This window comes from Pogoniulus pusillus, chromosome 6 (genome assembly GCF_015220805.1).
Source record: "Pogoniulus pusillus isolate bPogPus1 chromosome 6, bPogPus1.pri, whole genome shotgun sequence".
NCBI classification, from domain to species: Eukaryota; Metazoa; Chordata; class Aves; order Piciformes; family Lybiidae; genus Pogoniulus; species Pogoniulus pusillus.
The window spans coordinates 16,244,477-16,267,947 of record NC_087269.1 but is presented as its reverse complement, the minus strand read 5'-3'; the positions used below and the strand labels follow the sequence as shown (position 1 = coordinate 16,267,947).

Sequence of the window (23,471 nt, the reverse complement as noted above, 5' to 3'; positions counted from 1 at the left end):
GGATGGGAGGTCATGCACAGGGACCTGGACAAGCTGGAGAGGTGGGCCCAGGTGAGCCTCGTGAGGTTCAACAAGAACAAAAGCAGGGTCTTGCACCTGGGCCAGAACAATCCTCACTATCAATACAGACTGGGGAATGAGGGGATAGAAAGCAGCCCTGCAGAAAAGGACTTGGAAGTGCTGATGGATGAGAAGCTGGACATGAGCAGACAGTGTGAGCTTGCAGCCTAGAAGGCAAATCACATCAAAAGAAATGTGGCCAGCAGATTGAGAGGTGATTCTGTCACTTTACTCTGCTCTGGTAAGACCTTACCTGGAGTACTGTGTCCAGGTCTGGAGTCCTCAATATAGGAAGAACATGGACCTGACAGAGTGGGTCCAGAAAATGATCAGAGGGTTGGAGCACCTCTGCTACAAAGACAGGCTGAGGGAGCTGGGGCTGTTCAGCCTAGAGAAGAGAAGGCTCTGGGGAAACCTAATAGCAGCCTTCCAGTACCTGAAGGAGGCCTACAAGAAGGATGGAGAGAAACTGTTTACAAAAGCTTCTAGTGACAGGATGAGGGGCAATGGCACCAAACTAGAAGAGAGTAGGTTTAGATTTGGTATTAGGAACAAGTTCTTTATCATGAGGGTAGTGGAACACTAGAAGAGGTTGCTTGGGGAGATGGTTAAGACCTCATCCCTAGAGATACTCAAGATGAGGCTTGACAGGACTCTGGGCAACTGATCTAGTTGCTGATCCCTCATCTAGACCTCCAGAGGTCCCTTCAACCCAGACCATTCCATGATTCCAGCAGTCCTGGCTCACCGGAGAGGTCCCAGGAGACTGGAAAATGGCCAATGTGGTCCCCATCCACAAGAAGGGTTGGATGGAGGAACCTGGAAACTATAGACCCGTCAGCCTGACCTCAGTGCCAGGGAAACTGATGGAGCAGGTTATCTTAGGGGTGATAAGAGCACACCTAAGGGATGGCAAAGGGCTCAGGTCCAGCCAGCATGGGTTTAGGAAGGGCAGATCCTGCCTTTCTAACCTGATCTCCTTCTATGATCAGGTGAGCCGCTTGGTGGATGTGGGGAGGCTGTGGATGTGGTCTATCTGGACTTCAGCAAGGCCTTTGACACTGTCCCCCACAGCAAACTGCTGGCTAAGCTATCAGCCCATGGCTTGGATGGCAACACCTTGTGCTGGATTAGGAACTGGCTGGAGGGCCGGACCCAGAGAGTGGTGGTGAATGGAGCCACATCCAGCTGGCGGCCAGTCACTAGTGGTGTCCCTCAGGGATCAGTGCTGGGCCCCATCCTCTTTAACATCTTCATAGATGATCTGGATGAGGGCATGGAGTCAGTCATCAGCAAGTTTGCAGATGACACAAAGCTGGGGGCAGATGTGACTGAGTTGGAAGGCAGAAGGGATCTGCAGCGGGACCTTGACCGCCTGGACAGATGAGCAGAGTCCAATGGGATGGCATTCAATAGCTCCAAGTGCAGGGTGCTGCACTTTGGCTACAACAACCCCATGGAGAGATACAGGCTAGGGTCAGAGTGGCTGGAGAGCAGCCAGACAGAGAGGGATCTGGGGGTACTGATTGATACCCGCCTGAACATGAGCCAGCAGTGTGCCCAGGTGGCCAAGAGAGCCAGTGGCATCCTGGCCTGCATCAGGAATGGTGTGGTCAGCAGGAGCAGGGAGGTCATTCTGCCCCTGTACTCTGCACTGGTTAGACCACACCTTGAGTATTGTGTTCAGTTCTGGGCTCCCCAGTTTAAAAGGGACGTTGAGATGCTTGAGCGTGTCCAGAGAAGGGCGACGAGGCTGGTGAGAGGCCTTGAGCACAGCCCTACGAGGAGAGGCTGAGGGAGCTGGGATTGTTTAGCCTGGAGAAGAGGAGGCTCAGGGGTGACCTTATTGCTTTCTACAACTACCTGAGGGGTGGTTGTGGCCAGGGGGAGGTTGCTCTCTTCTCTCAGGTGGCCAGCGCCAGAACGAGAGGACACAGCCTCAGGCTGCGCCAGGGGAGATTTAGGCTCGAGGTGAGGAGAAAGTTCTTCACTGAGAGAGTCATTGGACACTGGAACGGGCTGCCTGGGGAGGTGGTGGAGTCGCCGTCCCTGGGGCACTTTAAGGCAAGGTTGGACGTGGCACTTGGTTCCATGGTCTAGCCTTGAGCTCTGTGGTAAAGGGTTGGACTCGATGATGAGGTCTCTTCCAACCCTGATGATACTGTGATACTATGATAATTCCTTCCCTTTTCTGTGTTCTTCAAGATACACACTTTGGTCCTCTTTTCTTTCTCCCAACCACATCCATCATATATTCTGCAAATGTTACTACTATCTGAGGAAGGAATGCAGAACTGTAGCAACAGAGCACAAATTACTCTGTTCAGCTACATTCACTGCATTCCAAAACAGGGAACAGACATATCCTGACCTCCCCTCTCATTTAACTGATAAGGGAAAAGCTGGGCTATAACAAGTGAAGGCAGGAACATAGTTCAGTGTCTGTGTTTCCTCTAAGTGGTGCAGTCTATTCCCTCTGGTAATCTTTACACCAGCGAGTGCATTACACATCAAGAGAAGGTAACTAAGATTTAAAAGGTAACCAAGTTTTGTGTGCATATATTTGTCTAGAAGATGAAAGGGAGCAGCTGAGCGTAAACAAACGTTTGTTTTAAAAATGGAATCTAGAAAATTCCCACCCTCTCCTGCTTGCCCGTTTCTGGTGGGGAGATTTTAGGCAGGCATCTGGAAGGCTGATCATTTCTCACAGTACCTGCGCTCCCAGGGCAGGGTGTACAGCCAGAAGGCTGCAAGGGTCTCTTCTGCCACCTCCTGGTAACATGGAGACTCCGCATCCAGGAAAGTGCTACGCAAAGGAAGCGGAAAAGTTGCAGAAGCTTAGTCGAGGCAGTGATATAATCAGAGAATCATTTAGGTTGCAAGAGATCTTTAAGATTATCAGAAGTGCAACCGTTAACCTGGCACTGACAAGTTCACCACTAACCCATGTCACTAAATACCTCCAGGGCTGATGACTCGGTTCTTGGCAGCTCTTGCCAGTCTTAGAACTTGCTTTTCAGCCTCCCCTAACTCACAGATGCTCAGGGTGAGATTTCACCCCCTGCTTTTTTAAAACAAAGTAGCTTTTTCACTGTATTACTATATGTATAGAATGGAAAATCAGTACCCCTTTATAGCATCTTTTATGGGAGTTCTAGAAATGCACACTATGGCAGCACCTCCTTTTCTGCAATGTGTCAGTGGAAAAATGCAAACAAACCCTTAAGAATTAAAGTGACTGAAACACAATGAATAACCAAATTAACAGTATAATAGCGTTCTCTGAATGCAGGTAAGTATTTGAATTTGTGTCTAATCTACTTTACTGAGAACACTGAAGGTTACTGTGACGCCCCTCTCCCTTTCCAGGTACAGAACCAAGTGGGTCTGCGAACTTACAACAGTCCTATCTGACCTGTTCTTACATATGTACAGGAAAGGGGGCCCTATTGGTGTGTTACAGGTGAATAACCTGCTCTAGTGTTCCACATGGATCTTTCCAGTCTAAAAACTGAAACAGAATCTTCTTTGCTTCAAAATGAATACTACTTGACTTAACAGAGCATGGAGAAAACTCCAACTACTACAGTTTTTCACAGCAGCATTGCACACATGCAGTCCTGCTCAATCTGATCTTGCCTATGTAAGTCTAATTATTTCAATCTTTATGTTTTCTAAACATGTATTTACTACAGTTCTCTCTTTCATTTTGTATCTCAAGCATAGTGCCAAAATGATAAAGTATTCCTGCTGATACTCCACTAGAGCCAAAGAGAGCAAAATAATCACTTTCTGTCATGTATAGCTCTCTTATAGTACACCTCAGGTCTTTTCCTCACTAACACCACCACCCCACCCCACCCCACCCTACCCTGTTTTTTTTTTTTCAGTCCCTTCTCTTTGAAAACTCTGCATAGGAATTCAAATTCCATTTGTGATCTATAACCCCTGTATCTATTCTTAATTTCATATTTGATCTTCAGAAATATGACAGAGCTTAAACCATCAGCAAGAGTATTACAAACTCTAATCTAGTATGCTGTGTGCTTTCCATTCCACCCTGCATTTCACTAGCAAAAACCCCAGACATAACCAGATTCAGGCTACTAATGCCGTGTAAAGTATGAGAAAGCTTTGTTACAGCAACCCAGAATGGCTAACCTCCCTTGTCAGAATATGCAGAGTTCCAAACACATTTTATCTTGTTATTGTACCCTGGGATAGTCTGCTGCTTACCATCTGAATACGCAGAGTCCCAAACACATCTTATCTTGTTCTCTGGGAGAGTTCGCTTCTCTGCATCGGAGTTAGTAGAGTCCCAAGCATGCTTTATCTCCTTGTTACAGTAAGCCAAGATAGTTTGCTGTCCTTCCATCTGCATGAGTGCCAAGGTGAAGGCCAGCTGCTGATCTTGGAATTTGGACAACAGCACCTGCATTGCATCTGTTTGCTAAGGAGCAAAACAGGACATTGCTGATCCGTCTGTTAATCAGTGCAGGGTTTATTATTCATACTTGTGGTGCTTTTCCTTCAGCTTCACCCCCAAGCAGGGCTCCACTGCATCAAATCCTCATTTGATTAGTGCCAATGTCTCAGTATTCCCACGGTAGCAATGCCATACTTATAATAAAAGTCAAAGCTTTCACTTCCTGAGTGTTGTTTCATCCCTGGTGATCTGCACCTGCTTTTCATTCATAACACACAGGTAGTCCTGCCCCTTCTACATCCCAGTCAATCTATCCTCGCACTTGAGCACATACTGGCCCTTGCCATTTGAAATAACGAACTGACTAGCTGTGGCACAATACCATCCCCTGGATCTTTGCATGCTAATATATAAGCAGGTCAGGTGGATCTGTTGTCAAGGGGTTTATTGACTTGAACACACTGTTTTGTTTCTACCTACTGAGGCAGTTACCCTGACAAAGGAGACCATTAGGTTATTTAAAACTTTATCTTTAGGGCCAAACGCATATTAACCTGTCTCTGTGCTTGCAGCTTTTTCAACCCCTTTTTCAGGAACACTTCTGCTATTAAAGATCATCTGTCTGTTTCCCCAAATCACTACCTCACCATTCCACTTATCCCTGTGCTCTCACCCTCTTTTAATAAGTACTATTATCTTCTGTTTCTCTGTAAACTCACTCATTCTCTCTCAATTAAAACCAGAATAATTCCAGTGTTATTTCAGTTTTGTTCCTTATTGCTGTAGAAGAGGTATAATCAGATTTTAATGTTCTAATACATATAATTAGCTTGATAGTCTCAATTTTTGACCTGCATTCCTGTTTCCTAGTTAGCTTTAATCACAACATATTGTTGTGATTAAAGAGAGTAGGTGTGAAATAGAAAGCACTTCAGGTTTTTGTACCATTTGCTAGTTATTCATCTCCCTGGTACACAGAGAACTGTTATTGCCTAACAGAAAGTTGGCTAAAATTCCTTTGTACTGTTTTGCTTTCCCTTTGCTAGCAATAGGCTGTAACCTGTGCAGTTTTGCTCTTAACCTGCTGTACCATTCTTTTGTATTTGTTCTTACCAACAGAGTCTCCTTGTTCCTACTTTTTCCAGTATTCTTTTTCTGTTTGTTTTTTTTTTTTCCAGATCATTGATGAGTCCCTAACACAGCCACACTACTTCACTTTCCTTTGGTTACCTATTGCAGTTCCCCACATCATTCTCCAGGTGTCAGACTTTTGACAAATTATTTTTTATTTAAGGAAACTAATTTTGGGGAATTTTATATTACCTGTTAGCAGATTTATCCAATCTTTGTCCTGCAGTTCACCTGCATGGAGAAAGGTTACCTTGCTACTGCCTTTGGACTTATATACTTAGGAGTCATCTGTCCTGTTTTGTCATTTTATCTTCAAGACCCTTTCACTTCTTTGCATCAATAAATGAATAATTAGGAGATATCAAGGCACATCTTCCCCAGCATAAGTAACTTTATCCTCCCCTTGTCACGAAAAAAACCCAAACCAACCAGTAACTCTAGTCTGTATTTGTGCATTTGTTTATCCTGGAACTTTATATGTATGTAGAGCCCCACACAAACCAGAACATATAACTCTGGCTCAGGAAAGCATGAAGTAGTACCAATGCCCTACTAGACACAATCTTGCATTTGTATGTAGCAAACCACTGCCAGTCACCTTGTGGTTATCTGGACAAAGGTGGATGTGCAATTTGGAATTGTTGCAGTTAAATGCACTTATTCATAAAATATGTTTTGTGGAAGTTTTTCCTGGGAACAAAACAACCAAACCAAAACTCTAAATAGATCCCAACATGTAATTTAAATGAGGATATACACTAGATTGTATTTAAGCAAGTATAACGGAGAATATTTTATCTGCACTTTTCCCCTTATTGTAGAACCAAGGACTGAAATAATCAATCATACATTTAACACTGAAAATTTGTTAGCTTTGCTCCTTTCAAAGCTGGGATTGATTAGCCTGGAGAAGAGGGGGCTCAGGGGTGACCTATTGCTGTCTACAACTACCTGAGGGGTGGTTGTGGCCAGGAGGAGGTTGCTCTCTTCTCTCAGGTAGCCAGCACCAGAACGAGAGGACACAGCCTCAGGCTGTGCCAGGGGAAATTTAGGCTGGAGGTGAGGAGAAAGTTCTTCACTGAGAGAGTCATTGGACACTGGAATGGGCTGCCCGGGGAGGTGGCGGAGTCGCCGTCCCTGGGGCTGTTCAAGGCAAGATTGGATGTGGCACTTGGTGCCATGGTCTAGCCTTGAGCTCTGTGGTAAAGGATTGGACTTGATGATCTGTGAGGTCTCTTCCAATCCTAATAATACTGTGATACTGTGAAAGTGCATCTTATTAATTTGCTATTCAGAAACAGATTTTCTGAAAGTCTAATCCTCTGAAAAATTACACAGTACTCACAAAAGTTATGAGTCTTAGCAATGTTTACGTTTATAAAACCAACCCCATATATAAAGAATGGATGTAGAAAACCATAAAAGCAAAGTTTAGAAGTGGTTGAAAATTTTCCAGGGACATAAATTTGTTAGAATCAGGAATTGCTGTTGATTCACAAAATATTTCCCAGCTTCTGGGCTTAGGCTTCTGTGGAATAGTCCATATAACCCAACTGAATTACCCTTGTTTGCTAGCAGGCATCTGGAGGTGTTGGAGCTGGAATCCTGCTTTTAAATGCAGTTAGTGTAACTAGGACAGAGTTTCCTGCTCACTAGCAGGAGAGCTGAAAACCTGAGGTATCCTGGGGACAGACACCTGCAAAGAGACACAGGAAGAGCACTCATATACAGAGCAACTGGAAATGCTCCCCAGGAGTAGACTTCATTTCAGAACCTCCATGGGTTACTGTTTGAAATGAACAACAAAACCAAAATAAGGGAAGCATAACAAAAATGAAGGACTAGGACAACTGGTGGCAATTTGGGCTTAAAGAACAAACTCAAATTTTTCCCATTTTAATTTGGTGTTGGAATGGAAACATGGGGCCAGACTGCAGAGTCATAGAATCATAGAATCAACCAGGTTGGAAGAGACCTCCAAGATCATCCAGTCCAACCTATCACCCTGCCCTATCCAGTCAACTAGACTGTGGCACTAAGTGCCTCATCCAGTCTTTTCTTGAAGACCCCCAGGGACGGTGTCTCCACCACCTCCCTGGGCAGCCCATTCCAATGGGAAATCACTCTCTCTGTGAAGAACTTCTTCCTGATATCCAGCCTATACCTACCCTGGCACAATCATGCAACACAGCTATTGATGTACATTATTTTTTGCCAATTAGACACAACTGAACTTGCTTTTCTGATATTTTATTCCATTATTTTCTTTTAAAATGACATTTCTCACAAAGAGATAACTGTAGCCTACTCCTTCCTGATCATTAAACAAAAATAAGTCATAGAATTACACTCGAGACATAACTTTATTCTGAAATCTGCGTCATATAAGATGTGCATACATCAGCGGTCACAGGCAAAAGCAAACCAGTTTCTCTGTAAAAAAAGTGGTTCCTCCTCTACCATAACTACTTCTTTTGTTATTGTTGTTTTGGATTGGTGTCCAAATACAAAATCTTAACTATCTGATCGATGAAAACACTGCAAAGCAGTGCCATAACTCAATATAGCAGTGCCATAACTCAATATATGCTTTAGTAGCAATAAAAGGTCTAAGAGACTGAAGATACATGAGATGATTACAAAATTCTTGCATAGTACCAGTTATCACCATAGAGCACACAGTGTTTTCTAGATGTAGTAGCTGCTTTAAGTCTTCCCAAAACTAAGAAATACCTGACACAACTGTCATCAGTGAATGCAAAATACAAGTGATAAATAAATCTGCCAAAAAAATGTCAACAGTCTGACTGCCAACTATATAAAATGCATTTATTAAGATCATGTGATCAGAAAGTTTTGTGGAGTTCTTTACATTAGTGAAGCTTATGCTACTGGAAGTTTTACTGTCTTTCAAAGGCAAGGTGTGGCATAAAGTGATTGGTAATTTTTAACTGAGAAAAATCCCAAATAACTACTAATAAACCCAGTTATTTTAAATAAATGCTTATAGGCCAAACAAGAAATGTACGTCTGAAGATAAGGTTACCATAAACACTCTTAAATCACTGTATTATATAAAGATAGGAGGTAAACATTAAATGTTTTCACATTTGGCAAATTTTAGATAAATGGCAATACCTTTTACTTCCCTAAAGGTATGTCAGAGTACTACAATTAATGACATGCTAGACATACAGATAACAAATAATCTTAAAAGTAATACGAATGCAAGAAAACTCTGTTGAGGACTGAATTTTCCAGTGTTTAAATCAACAGGAACACAAAAGTTAGTCTGGCATTAATATATTAGTATGAAAGAGTAACCAAAGGTATTTAATGGAAAGTACAGACATACCTGGTGTTTGAAAAAGATGAGAAGCAGATGGCCTGCGATGTATACATTGCTGTTACTGGCAGAAAAGAAACTTTCCTCTTACTGCAAAATCTACACTTCAACAAGCACGCAGGCATTTCTAGCAAATACAGCAGCACGATTTGCAAAATACTAGTGATCTCCACACTCCCATTGCATTATCTCTATCACTAAAGCACACCAAGATATTTACTTCACATCTCCTGGTCACATCTCTCAGGTATAGGAAATAACTTTCAGGACAGAACTCATTTTAGCTGTTTCTTGCCTTAGAATCATAGAATCAACCAGGTTGGAAGAGACCTCAAAGATCATCCAGTTCAACCTATCCCCCAGCCCTAGCCAGTCAACCAGACCATGGCACTAAGTGCCTCATCCAGTCTTTTCTTGAACACTTCCAGGGACGGTGCCTCCACCACCTCTCTGGGCAGCCCATTCCAGTGGAAAATCACTCTCCCTGTAAAGAACTTCCTCCTAACATCCAGCCTAGACTTTCCCCGCACAACTTGAGACTGTGTCCCCTTGTTCTATTGCTGGTTGCCTGGGAGACGAGGCCACTCCCTACCTGGCTACAATATCCCTTCAGGTAGTTGTAGACAGCAATGAGGTCACCCCTGAGCCTCCTCTTCTCTAAGCTAAATAACCCCAGCTCCCTCAGCCTCTCCTCATAGAGTTTGTCTTCCAGGCTTTTCCTAGCTCTCTTCTAACATCACTGTTGCTTTCCCCGTAGCAATACTTTTAACTAATTTTTAGCCTTAACATTTTGGACTTGAGTAAATCTGGGCTGCTCAACAAACTTTCTAGCAATAGCATCCTATTTCACTGTCATTTAGAAGGTCTTGTCAGTATAAGCTCTATAAACAGGCTAGCACGGAAAGCTGCACAAATTGCAGATCCAAATTTCACATAGTTATCTTCCATTTAATGCTGCTAGAGTGTTGCAATCCTGTGTTAGTTTGAAGCTAGCTAGAATGTTTTGGTGAGAAGAACTAGACTACAGGTTGTGAAAAGAAAACAATGTTGATGTCTACTTCCCTCATAGGCTTGCTGAGATGTATAAGAAATAAAAACACAGATAACCACTACCACTTCTGCTGCTGGCGAGTTCTGAGATGCATCTTACTCTCTAACCTCACCCTTTGTTTCTTTGACTAATCCACTTTGCTTCCTAACCCCCTTGGCTGAACCTCCATTCTTCCTTGGGACTGGAGTAAGGTTGAGAGGAGTAGGGGGAAAGTGAAGGGGCAGTTGAGAGCCCCTCCTGGGGACTCAGGTTTCTGAGAGGGCTGTTGAGTTTCCGTATTGCCTTTTATCTTGTCTATTTCTGTATCTAACTGTATATACTGTAAATATCTGCTTGTATATTGTGCTAAGCTGTAAATAATAAGCTTCACTCAATTTCCAGAGCCGCCTGAGTCTAGTCTGGATGATTTCCAAAGTGTAGGGGGGTGGGGAACACCCAAATCACCACAAATCCACAAAAGCAATCTCGGGAGCAAAAGCCATAATCAAATGTGCACACACAGATACACACACAAACCAGCAAAGTAATTCTTGTGACAAATGCAGCAAAAGAAAAGTTATTCCATATTTATTGTTTTTACAAGGCCGTAACAGCAGAAGTAGAGCAAAGAAGTAGTAAGATTTAGATTCAGATTTTAGTTTCATTTAGAAATAGGTTAGTTCAATGACACTAAAACCAAAACAAAAGTTGCAGTACGGCATTCTTCGCCTTCTTTAGTATTGTTGAAGAAAAATTTGGCAACTTATTTAAGTCAGCTACAGTTCTCCTAACACACAACATAAAAGCAAGACACACCAAGAGTCAAAGGAGAGCAGGGGATTCGTGCCCCTGAATTTTATGCACACTGGGACAAATCTAGGTAAACTATATTTATATAAAAATATATTCCACATTTAATGAACTATGCTTTGAACTCTCCTAGGCCAACTTTGCAACAGAAGGTATAATTGTAACTTATTTAAAGGGCGTTTTTGAGATTTTTGTTTACAAGCTAATTATCTTTTTTATGCTGGAGAACAGTGAAAAATTTAATTGCCCTTTTCATCTATACAATCTCTTTACTTTAGTCTTCATCCATATTCTTTTCATTTGTCATCCAGTTGCCAGGGATTCAAATCTCATTAGACAGCATTTTATAAATCCATGTTAAGTATTACCATAATTTCAAGTCAAAACAGTATTTTAAGTATTTGCTTGGGAATTGGTCCAGGAGATGAAGTCAACTTAATACAGTTTTCCAGTCTACATTTAGAACAGAACAGAAAAGATGTAAATCGTTACTGAAATGTTGCCTTCATTCTGCGGAGTGCGTCCTGGATTTTGCGAGAATGTTTTTCTGCTGATATCTGATGGAAGTTGGCACAGTTGTCAGCTGCCAAGGCAGAGATTTCTGCATTTTTAAAATGACTTATTCTTTGCCTGAGGTAAGACTGCAGTTTGAAATCTGGTGTGTAGGTGTAAGGATTCTCTTGAAACGCATGAACTTGGCTCACGACTTTTGCAATATTTCTTGAAAGAGAATATGGTAAAGATATTAGTTTGTTTCGCTGATAAAAAACAACCCACCAAAAAAACCTTGAACAAACCCCAGATCCCCAAATGTTAAAGGAAATTCAAATGCATTAGCATTCTCTTCTATAGATATGACCCTTTAGGTGTCAAGATGACTGTAACCATTTTAGCTGGTGACTGAAATGTTGCATTAACTCTCATTTCCCCAGCAGAAAGCAACATTTGAGAAATTCTGGTGGCATAAATAAATAAAACAATTACCTAAGTTTAGTCCACTTGTGAGCTCCATTTGTCATTGTGAATCCTCCAGTTTCAAGTTGCTGGACATGCATAGCCAAGACATGGGCTGATGGAATTGTTGGATGTGTTTTGAATCTTTCTCCTTCCATTAAGCACAAACTGTCACTTTTTAAAAACACCTAATTAAAAAATGCACACAGACAAATCTCACATTTGGGGCACTGGGGTAGGTTTTACAAGAAATTCTTCATGCATTTAAGCACTAAGTAGTTGTTTGGCATCAATTTTTACTTTCTGCATTGAAGACAACACTATGAATCAATCTGGCAGCAAGCACTTCAAACTAGAGAAATAAAGAAATTAACTCTAATGAAGACATACTTTGTATCTAATTTTTAATTGTTCTAAGTCAGAGATGAAATTAAATTTTTAGAATTTCATGGAGTTGGATAGATCAGTGAGAGAATTCCTGTGATAAAACAAACATTTAACACTTTTCAAATCAGATTACAGCCACAAAGCTTCTGTAGAAATCATGATAGGAAAAAGAAAGTGTCTAATGCCCCAGTTTGCTCTTAAATGTCTTTCTTGACTTTTAGACACACAGGATAAAGTTTTGGGAATGGCTGAGATGAAAATGAATGTAAACTCTCAGATTGAGAGTCAACAGTTTTAATTTGATTAAAATTTCCTTCACCCTACAGAGTAATAATTAAAGCTTTCATCCTGCAGAGGCATCCATTTAAGCAGATCTTGTATCTTAACCCCAAAGAAGTATTTTCACATTGCAGACTTTATACTATACCTCAACAGCCTTGAGTTCCTCCATTATTTCAGCTACTTTTGCAGGTAAAATTTTCCAGGCCTTAAAACAAAACATATTTTTGTTTTTTCACATTAATGTCTGTATTAGAACAAGATCATGTTAAGCAAAATAGTCACAGAACAGAATCCCAAACTTACTGGTAACTGCCGCACAATAAGATTTTCCAAGCCTGCTAGGATTTGCATTGCAGTAGCAAAATTTCTCTGTTCATAGCAGCATTTTGCTATAAGAAGAAATTTTGATAACAGGCTCACCTGCAGCTGAAGAAAAAATAAACAAAACACAAAACCTCCCTGAAATGTATATAGTAAATCTGCACAAATCTGTGTAATAGAATTAAATGAGCAGGAAGAAGAGATACATTTTCTTTTTAGTTTATCATCACATTTCCACTCTAGTAATACTTTCCTCCAACACAAAGCTTCCTCTTTTCTATCACTGAGGTGTCCCTGTCAAAGTCTGACATCTATTCTCCTCAGGCAACTTATTTCTTACATTCTATCAGTTTTTTGACAGCTGCTACTACAAAACATCCAAGACCCTCCTTGTGATAAAAGCCCAAGTTGTTAACTGTCCTCTCACAGGTGTACTTCAGAGTATCTCTTGCAGCTTCACTACATAGCAACTCATATACAGGGATAAGTAACTGTTTCATAATTAATAACGCAATATAACAACGACAAACCTTAGATGTGTGGCACGTTACAATTTCAGCAGCAACCCAGGTGCTGATACTGTCTGCATTTCTTAGTAACTGTAGAAGGTACTGATCTTGTATGCACTTAGACAGAAACAGATTACAGACTTGAAGTGAAACTGTCTCAGTAGAAACAGCTCTGTGGAGAGAATGGGGAAAAAAAGGCAAAAATAATTCATGCTGACTTTGTATTTTTAAAGAAAGTCTTGACTGTGAGGATGCCAACTTCTAATAGTTTGAAATAATTTTGCAGAGCTTGCAGTCTTGATTTTATATACTTTTTCGAAGTACCTGGTGAGCTATATTACTTTTTCTTCCTTACAGCTACAAGATAAATATATGCAATTACAAGACAGGCATATGCTGCATACATACAGTATTTCTGTGTATAAAGACATCATTTGCTACTGAATAAAACACTCCATCCAATCTGACACAAAATAACAGCCAGAAATCCAAGCTCTTATAAACTGCAGCTGTAAGAAATCAAACCTGGTACAATGTTTCCCCTATGACTGAACCCTGAAGCAGTAAAAAAACAGCTGAGTTAACTGCTGCTATTTAACACACTGTAAAAGATGAGCTAATTTACATGCTCATTCTTCACTCCCAGAATAGTGTACTACATGTAGTGCAGTCAAAAAGTACTAATTAAAAACTAGCTGAGTCCACTGAGCATGTAATCATAAGCAAATACAACTATTTCCATGTGGTTGGCTTGAAACACTAATTATTGTTGGGCAAGTAATTTAAGTAGCTTGGTAACCACTCTAGTAACTGGTTGTGTATCTCTGAATACTGACACTTCATCTACCTAACAGGACAAAATGAACACTACACTGAGAAGCTGCAGTGCCTCCATCCACATTCAGGACCCAATTGCACATGGTTGCTGACAACCTACTCCAGCTGACCTTGCCCTATGGTTGGACCATAGTCTTGAGAGGTTGTTTTCAACCTCATCTGTTTTGTGATTCTGTAATTTTATTAATTGAGATTTTATACACCTACAGACAAGCATTATCAAGCTGCCTCTTTCAGGAATCATTACAATGTTTTGAAACAAAAATAGAAACTCTGAATCAACTCTCCTGACACAAGTCGTCAGAAATACTTTGGCCTGATCAATGTACCATATACATACACACGTATAAAATCTCCTGACATTCAAAAGTGTACTTAAACAGGCTAGTCTGTTGAAAAGATGTTAAATACTTCAGATGTTTCTCTCTTCCTGGATGTATTTAAACTGTAATGCAGTAGGTAATTGCTCATTAACAGTATAGAAGGTTAGTTAAATTAAGCAACTTACTTTTGGACAGCAACACATTTGTCTTTAACGCCAAGTGCTCTTGAATTTAGAAAGTGTACTGGATGACACTTATGAAACAATTCCTAATAAAAAGAGAGAGGAAAAGGGGGGAAAAAACCAAGATAAACCTGTTGTTTGATCTAGCAGCTCTTCTAAAATGCTCAGAGAAACGTGTGACAGAGGTTCCCTCTCCCCAGTTTCATCACAGAGATCACAGCCCAGGAAGAGAATTAGCCATTTTAAATTTTACTGGAGAAAATTGAAGAGAGAAAACAAACAAACACACACAAAACATGCAAACAAACAAACAAAATCAAACAAACCCAACACCTAACACAAACCAAAAGCCAAACAAATGAGATTATTTGAATTCCAAGTCTTAGGAAATAGTATTTAATATGCTTGAAACAGGGTTGGGAAATGGTAGAGAAAGGAAGCTGAGTCCTAAAGGCATAAGATAGATATTAATTGTACTTCCAAGCAACCTTAGTCCTCTGTACCTGTTGCAGTAATGTCAGCTGACAACAAAGCTGTTGTGCACTGTGTTCTATCAAGAGATATGGCCCCACTTCATCTGCTTTAGCAAAGGAGACAGGGAATTCTTCTGTAAAATCGTTATAGCATGGCTTTGGCAAAAGTGATGAGCTAGTACACAGTCGCTCTCTTTGATATTGTGCAATTGGTCCCATACCTTTGGAAAGTTTCCAGTTAAAGTTCTGTAGAAAAAAAAAAAAGTAAAGCTACAACTTCTTTAAAGCAAGCACTGTGTCTCCCCTTGCTTTAACTTTCTGAGATGTTTTGTTACAGAAGCATCTTTAGGGATGCAAAATTCTTCAGCTAATCTTCAGGGTTAGCTTAGACACTAACTGGTTTATCCAACACTGCTGTTCTAAGCTACTGTAATACAACATACACAGTTGATGAGTCTGAGCAGGAGGTTATCAGACCTCAATAACTGAAACCTCTTTGTATTCAAGCTTTTTGACATAAAGTAGTTTATGTTCTTAAGCTTTATACTTATCTCTTACTATTCCTTAGACACCTTTTGCTTAGAATCAGACAACCCTGTCCAAAGAAATACTTGGTTTTCCATTCTGTTCCCTTGTTCCACCTTCCAGTATCATTATGATGCAGTGATAACAAATTAAGTCAGTTTATTCACTCTGCTTGCATGCATGGAATTCTGCACCTTTATCAAAAGGCTGATTCAGCTTGCACATCACTGACACATTTTACTTTTATATGCCATTTCGGTCACTCCGTAGAGATCTTTTTTTTTCAGCAGAAGTCCCAGTATGCTCCAGCTTCTGGGGTTACTTTTAACTAGGATACTATATGAACCAGTAGATATAGACAAAAGTTCAGACAAGCTTTGTTGTAAACTTCAAAGTTCTAGCAGGAACCACGCTTCCACATTTTCCTATTTTTATAAATTCATAAAGATATATAACTAATAAAAAAGTATTCATTTGATGAAAGGGAAAGTGTTTCCTAGAAACTATGAGTCATATGCTACTATTAAACATGAAGAGTTCAACTCCTCTTGAAATTCTGATTATCTGATCTGCTTTTCCTGAAAGTGCTGACAGGGTACAATTAAGGCTGAAGATGATTTATGCAGTTACAGGACTATTTAGGCCTTAGACGCTTCCAAAAGAACATGTAAAATTCAGGTAGATAAGTTTTACTAAATCAGGGTGTAAACCCTAAACTTGCAAAGCACTTCAGTTTTTGCCAGAAAATAACATGGAAATGTGCTCCATCTACTGCAGTTTGAAGAAAAGACATGCCTTTCTGCAAGCATCTTCTGAGAGCTTTTTACATAGAGAATGTAATGTTTTTCTGTCCTCCTCGCCCTCCTCTTCACATTTGTCCATGCTGGAGCTCTGCTGAGCATTACCACTTTTCTTGGCAGAAGCATCCTCAAGCAATGACAGTAAGTGCTCACCATAGCCATTTAATGGAACAACCTGTAAATGCAAAATAGGTTAGCAGAATATCGAACTCAATTTCCCATAACTTATAAGTAAGACATAATATAGCTGCAAGGTTCATAATGCCCCAAACCCAGACATATTTCAGATAGCTGTCAAAGGCAGTATGATTTATTATTTATTCACTGCAACTGTAACCAGGATGTTTTTTTTGTAACAATCTTGTATGTATCAAGACTGATGTCAACTGATTTTATATTTCTATTTTTTCTTAAAGCTTCTATTGAAACTCTGACTTACCTTGCAAGAAATAAATTCTTTTAAGGTATGCAAAAGATTGGTATTTGTTGCAAAGTCTACACTGTAGCAGTCTTCAATCCAAGCCTGCAGGATGTAGAAGCTGCGATTACGTATTTTGGTAAGTGATGTGGCAGAATCCAGGCTTGCACTGGTGAGGAGAAAAAGGCATTGATTTCACCAAAATTGATATCCAATTCCAATTTAAAAATAACTGGTGAAAAAAACACAAGTAATAATTGGTACTGACTGTACTATCTTAAACTCTTGTGTTTTGCATCTCTAGACTCTGTGGATGTATAAGGTTAACACTCCAGGGGGAGTAACCCTGAACCTGACCCTAGGTGGTCTTGACCCCTCCCCAGGGGTGGGTCTGAACAGCACCAAGTGACGGTTAGCCCACTCCCCCTTCCTGTCCCATAAAAGCAGGGGGGCTTCCTGTTTCACTCACTCTCTCTGCATCGCTCTGCTCCATATATACCACCATTACCATCTGTTCCTGGGTTCTCTTTGTTACACCACGTGGCCATCACCCATGAGGCAGACAAAGCCATCACAGTCGGGTTGTATTTATATATTTTGTATTTGCTATTTTCCCTTCTCTAACCATTGTAACTTCCCTACCTCAGATACCTTTTTAAGTTATTGTTAAACTTTTCTTTTTAATTTCCAAATCGAGTGAGATTGACTTATTTGGGTGTGCTTACCTTTCCTCTCTCTCTCTCCTTCTAATTCCTTTCTTTTGGGAAAGGAGGGGGAAGAGGAAAGGGCACTTTACAAATTGTTGTTGGTTCTATCAAATTTATCTGAGTCTCTGGAAATTTAAATTAGAACCGAGACAGTGGCTCTATGCAAACAAGGCTGAGATTGTACTTACAAGTGACAACTGAACAACTGACAAAAGCATGACTCAGATTCAGAAGTAAAAAACAATGCAAGCAGTCTGTAAACTACAGTGCTTGCTCCAGTTTAATTCTCACTTGCTAATGAAGTTTTACAAAGATGATCATCAAGTTTGAATTTAATTTAGCACTTTTCAGAAATGTCTATTTAGCAATAGGGGGAAGAGTTAATTCTGCTTTAATAGTATTTGTCAGAGGAAATGACTGTACCTGGATAAAGTGCTACTGATCCTATCAAGAAGAAACTGCAAAAATTCCTCTTGTGTGCAGAAATAGCGAAACGTGTAGAGAAACTGCTGAACATAGCCTTCTAAAAATGCATTTCTGTGAAGCACAAAAGAAATTTCAGACAAGCAAGAACAGAATTCTTTCTCAGATTAGAAGAGCACAGCCACACGAAAAAATATCCTTGAAATATCAAGAATCATAGAATCCACCAGGTTGGAAGAGACCTCCAAGATCATCCAGTCCAACCTATCCCCCAGCCCTATCCAGTCCAGTCAACTAGACCATCAGTAGGGATTTTACATTTACCTACATCTCCCCTACATAAAGCCTTGACTTTTTTATTTTCAGACAACAAATATTGCCAACTGCCAACACTGAAAGCATAATTTATTAAAAAAAAAAAGCTTACCTACTTGGAATTTTGTAAAGAATCACTTTGACATTTCTATTGTTACAAAAAGTTACATTCTGAATAGTATGGAGGAGCATATTTAATTGTATTTGTTTTCCTATCTTGTGTTCTAAACAGTTTATCATAATTAATAACAGCATAAAAAGTATATACTCAAGTAAGGACGTATTTTCTGTAACTCTAATTAAAGCTTTAACAGCAGAGCATACTAAGTGTGTTTTACTCTTTTTTTTTATATACATATGCACTCTGAAGGCCTTAATACAGGTCAACTGTCATGTCTCCCCACGGCTTATGGCTAACCATTAAAGTTTGGGTTTGATGAATATGGAAGCTCTGATCCCCAAACAATTTGTTTGTGCAGAATAGTGACTGCCAGGAAAAGTAGCCCTCGGGATAAGAAACTAGGTCTCAGTCTGGAGGAGCTAGGAGAAGTAGTTAGGAGGAAGTTGCTCCAACAAGTCTGATGGAGACTCTCAGGCTGTTTCCATCCTTCATGCTATTATGGCTCAGGTACCTTAAAACAACACTGCTCTCACCATTACTGAGAGTTAAAGGACATCTTTGTCTGCATGTAAGCCCTGAGATAAGCCTCCGTGTTGATCCGTCCCAAGGTCTGAGGCAATAATCTCTAAACCAGAACCTAGATGTTTTCACATCCTGCCCATAATAACAAAAATTATCAAATTACATGTTCTGAAGAATTATTATACTGCTGGTAGTAACATAAAGGCTTGATTCCATGGCAACTGTCATAGTAAACCCTCAGATGAGTAAAGAAATAACAACAACAAAATGGCTTAAAGTTATTAGTGTTTTATTTATTATAAAATTATTTGAATTTTCATTATTTCTTATCAAACTGGCCTTTGCCATTTCCATGTCCATTTTCTGTAAGTATTCATGGAAATAACATTAAAGTTAATACAAGAGAGGAGAATTTATGCCTTGTTCAACAAATAGGATTTATCATGGCAAATACATTTCGTGATTTAGCAACTATGCCTCAACCCATTCTCAATTCAGGATGTGTAAAATATACCATACCTAGAATATAAATGTGCCATTAAACCAAGTGGTGTACCAGCCTGCAGAACTCTTATTCCATTTTCATTAGTACACTGGTATTTGTCTGTGTTATAGTACAGCAGGAGTGAAGACTCATCCATAGATGTCACATTCGCAGTGTCAGTTCTCCCACTGTGAATGACCGCAGGCAGCACACAGGACTCCACGCCCCACTGCTCTGCATACATGATCTGCTCAAGCCATCAAACATAAAATGTAGGAAAGTAAAGAGAAAAATCCACACAAAATGCAGTCAAATCGACTTAAAGCCAAACCATACTTCATACAATTGCTTTTTTTCCTTTTTAAACAATAGTAGCAGCAATTAAGTTCATTTGAATAATTTAGGACCTACTCAATTTTGCACTTCAACACAAAACTGAATTGGGCAGCCAACTACACTGATGCAGTAATGAAATGGCAAATAAGCAAAATAAAGTCTGACTTGCCTGCATATATTTCTTCACCAGTTCAAGAAACTGTACTTTTGATTTCATCTCTTGTAGCTGTCCTCTCAATTTGGGCAACATCGATTTAGTTTCAAGACCTTTAGATTCAAAACACACAGTGTAGGAACATCAATGATTTTGATTTACAGGAAAATAACCCTACAGAAATCCTTCAATCTTAAAATTACTAGGGTACCCATTCCACCATTGGTAAGTTGTTGTAGTCTTACCTTTGCTGCTTCTCTCTTTCTGTAGCAATTTCTGGTAATACTTTATGGTCTTTCTGTAATTTTTTGTCTCCATCATTAGCAGCTGTTCTAGTTCCTAGAGAAAGGGATTCTGATTAGAATGGTAACTGCAAGATTCATGTAGGAAACCGAAGTTTTAGAAGGGAATTATTTCATATTAAAAAAAATAAGAACATCCAAATGAACAAGAATACGACATCAACCAGGAAAAACTACCTTTCATACCTGTGCTTGCTTGCAAGTTAGAGCACATATCACCTGACCTCAGAAAATGAGTTATGCTGCAGTTCTACAGCTTAAGAAGCAGAGCTAGTTTGTGTTATGATGAGACCACAGTGAAGTTTGTCTGTATCTATTTATATAAATATCCCTTTAGTTACAATTGCACTTATCTCATTATTTGCAAGGGCATTTTAAAAAGTGCACTCAGAAGTCATCCAGAATTCAAACTGATGGGTTCTGAAATCACTGCAGACCCCAGAAATGTTCTATTAGGCAGGTGACCTATATCTGCAGCAAGAATTGAATGTCTGCCTGAAAGTAATGTTTTCCAAGCCAGTATAATTATATTATGCAACCAGGTCAGAAGGCAGACAAGAGAGTTATTCTATAAATAATATACCAATTTTGAAGTCCAGCTTATGTATTTTATATGTATGTATTTTACATAATTGAAAAATAAATTAGATTTCTATGGCATTATGTAAAAAGCAATAGATGGAAATGAAAGAATTCTTACAATCACATAAAAATTAATGTGAACATTTTGAATTGTTTGCATATCAAAGGTTTCATATTTTACCAACCAGTGAAAATGAGCTAACAAGTTTTGGTTCAGTTTCTGATTTATTATGAAACGACAAAGATGATGTGTGTTGTGTTTTATGAAAAGTGGTGGCTTTTGCACTTGGGTCCTAAGCTAACTACCAGTGACCCAGTTACATGAAACAGCATTTCAAATGGAGTAAGTTCACTGAATGCAGCAGACAGAACTCCCACAGCAAAATGATCAGAAAACACATAGCTCAGTGTTAACATATCAAACAACAGATTGGTAAATAGGTTAGCTTTAATGGGGTGGACTTACTAGAAATTAAGCAGAGTTTGAAAAAACCTTGTCGCTTCCTCAGAAGAGCTCAGAAGTTTTAACAACACAGTTCATTAGCAGCAAAAGTCACAAAAGCCCTGTGGATTTTTATAAGACTTACTGCTGCACAGGCATGGCAGAGAGAAGAGTGGAAGCACAAAAAGCTATTATCTAGATTCTGAATTGGAACGTGTTTGCTTTTACTTAAAGCTTTGGTTTTGCTTCATTAACCAAAGTGAAGCCATATTAATTAAGAGACTATGAACACAGAAAGAGTATCAGAGTGACCATTTTATGACATTTGGAATGTGGTGGGAAGAAGCAGTTTGTCCCCTGGGTAACTTCAGGTGAGTAGCAATGAAATCAGCAACAAATTCCCAGTCTATTCCACAACACTTCCCATTTTCAGTGGGTCTAGAATATAAATATTTCCAATGAACCTATACATGCACTTCTGCTTTCTCTGAATTATTTTGATCAGGGCACTTCTCTATAGAACACTTCTTAGGCTAGGGAACAAAGTATCGATAGAGTGACTCTGCTTCCTTGAGAAAACTGAAAATTCCAATCTGTTCTTGAAGCATTATTTTTTGTGTGCTGAAGAGCAGCTTCACTAAAGGATGTAAAATATCGGCAGAAGGGAAAGGAAAAGAGGAATGAGTTGGACTAGACGGTCTTTTGAGTTTCCTTTCAGCCCCTGACATTCTGTGATTCTGTGATAGATAGACTGTGGCCAGAACATACCAAACCTTCACTAGAAATGTCCTAGTCACAGCCCAGGTGTGCTGAAGTTTGATGGAGATTCTTATAAGTAGCTTATGAGATCTGCAGGATAACTGAAAACTAGTGTGGGCAAAAGGAAAAACAGCAAAGGCTAAGGGTGGAGGGCTGAGGCTGCAAGAGCTTGGTCTGGTTTGCCTGGAAGCACTCTGTATGAGGGAGCAAAACCAGCAGCTCCTGGACTAGAGATGATGCGAGACAAGGAATATATACTTTCTTGTCTATGGACTAACTTTTCTAAATGTGCTAGTTTGAAGCTAGCTAGAATGTTCTGGCGAGGAGAACTAGATTACAGGCTGTGAAAGGGAAACAGTGGTGATGTCTACTTCACTCATCAGCTTGCTGAGATGTATAAGAAGAAAAGTATAAACATAGGTAGGACAGTTGCTCTCTGTCCGGGCTCTGGGCTGCATCTCTCTAACCTCACCTTCTGTCTCTCTGACTAATCCACTTGCTTCCTAAGCCCCCTGGCCGACTTTCCATTTTTCCTTGGGCACAAGGCAACGTCTGTGGTAAGGCAGAGAGGGGTGGAAGAAGGTGGCAGGGCTGTTGGGAGCCCCTCCTGGGGACTCAGGTTTCTGGGAGGGGAGTTGTGTTTCTGTATTACCTTGTACCTTGTATACTTCTGTATATAACTGTATCTACTGTAAATATCTGCTTGTATATTGTGCTAAGCTGTCAATAAGAAGCTTCATTCAATTTCCAGAGCCAGCTGAGTCTAGTCTGGCAGATTTACAAAGTGTGGGGAGGCAGGTACACCCAAACCATCACAACTGTAAATCAACCTTTGCTGACCTTAAGAACAACTAACTATCTGACAAGCACCTACACACTACATTAATTACTTTTATGATATTTTACAGTGTTGCCTTGATATGTGCATTACTTAGGCTAGCTATTTTGCACTCCTTTTTAAAATCATAATAGCTGGATTAATCCCACTGTTACTACTGTTCAACGTAGAAGTATTTTACTTTTCTGTATCTTGTTAAATCACAAGCTAAGGTGCAGACAATATCCAACAGGTTCCAGGAGAAAAATAGTAATTCTTTTTATGGCTGAATATTTAATTCTGTCATAAACATAATTATAAATTCTGACAGTCAGCCTCTCAGAATCTGCATGTTCTCAAACCTAATTACAGCTATATAAAATTAAACCCCCCTAAATATATTTAATTGCATTCAGTTTTAGAAGATGAATAAAGAAGCACTTGAATCATAGGAATATTTTCATTGGAGAGACAAATGTATTAGTGAGATTTATATGTCTTAAACTGCAACTTGTTGTGTACCTAAACTCTTATTCAGTACTCAGCGCCAGTTGCAGACTAGGCTTGAACTGACCAAGCAGACCTATTCCTGTGAAAGGGTAGTGGCATCAGGTGAGTCAAACTCAAATGTCTATCTTCAAACAAAACTGAAATACCAGCTCCCAAACACTTCTTGAGCATGCTTTACTGTAA

General features: G+C 39.8%; 1 protein-coding gene across 3 annotated transcripts in view; it reads right to left on the bottom strand.

Moving 5' to 3' along the window:
* Positions 1-10,565: 10,565 nt before the first annotated feature.
* The window catches only part of KNDC1 (kinase non-catalytic C-lobe domain containing 1), a 56,332-nt gene continuing 43,426 nt past the window's right edge, over positions 10,566-23,471 (bottom strand). For 2 of the 3 annotated variants that reach the window (XM_064144651.1, XM_064144653.1), the window contains 13 exons: positions 20,122-20,215; positions 19,892-19,989; positions 19,422-19,633; positions 17,945-18,058; positions 16,836-16,983; positions 16,392-16,571; positions 15,102-15,317; positions 14,602-14,684; positions 13,278-13,428; positions 12,730-12,852; positions 12,572-12,631; positions 11,788-11,945; positions 10,566-11,523 (listed from right to left, as the gene is read on the bottom strand). In XM_064144651.1, coding sequence (XP_064000721.1) covers positions 11,292-11,523; positions 11,788-11,945; positions 12,572-12,631; positions 12,730-12,852; positions 13,278-13,428; positions 14,602-14,684; positions 15,102-15,317; positions 16,392-16,571; positions 16,836-16,983; positions 17,945-18,058; positions 19,422-19,633; positions 19,892-19,989; positions 20,122-20,215 — 1,869 coding nt within the window. In that variant the 3' untranslated portion in view covers positions 10,566-11,291. The remainder of the gene's footprint in view (positions 11,524-11,787; positions 11,946-12,571; positions 12,632-12,729; positions 12,853-13,277; positions 13,429-14,601; positions 14,685-15,101; positions 15,318-16,391; positions 16,572-16,835; positions 16,984-17,944; positions 18,059-19,421; positions 19,634-19,891; positions 19,990-20,121; positions 20,216-23,471) is intronic. The other variant, XM_064144652.1, reaches the window with a different exon arrangement.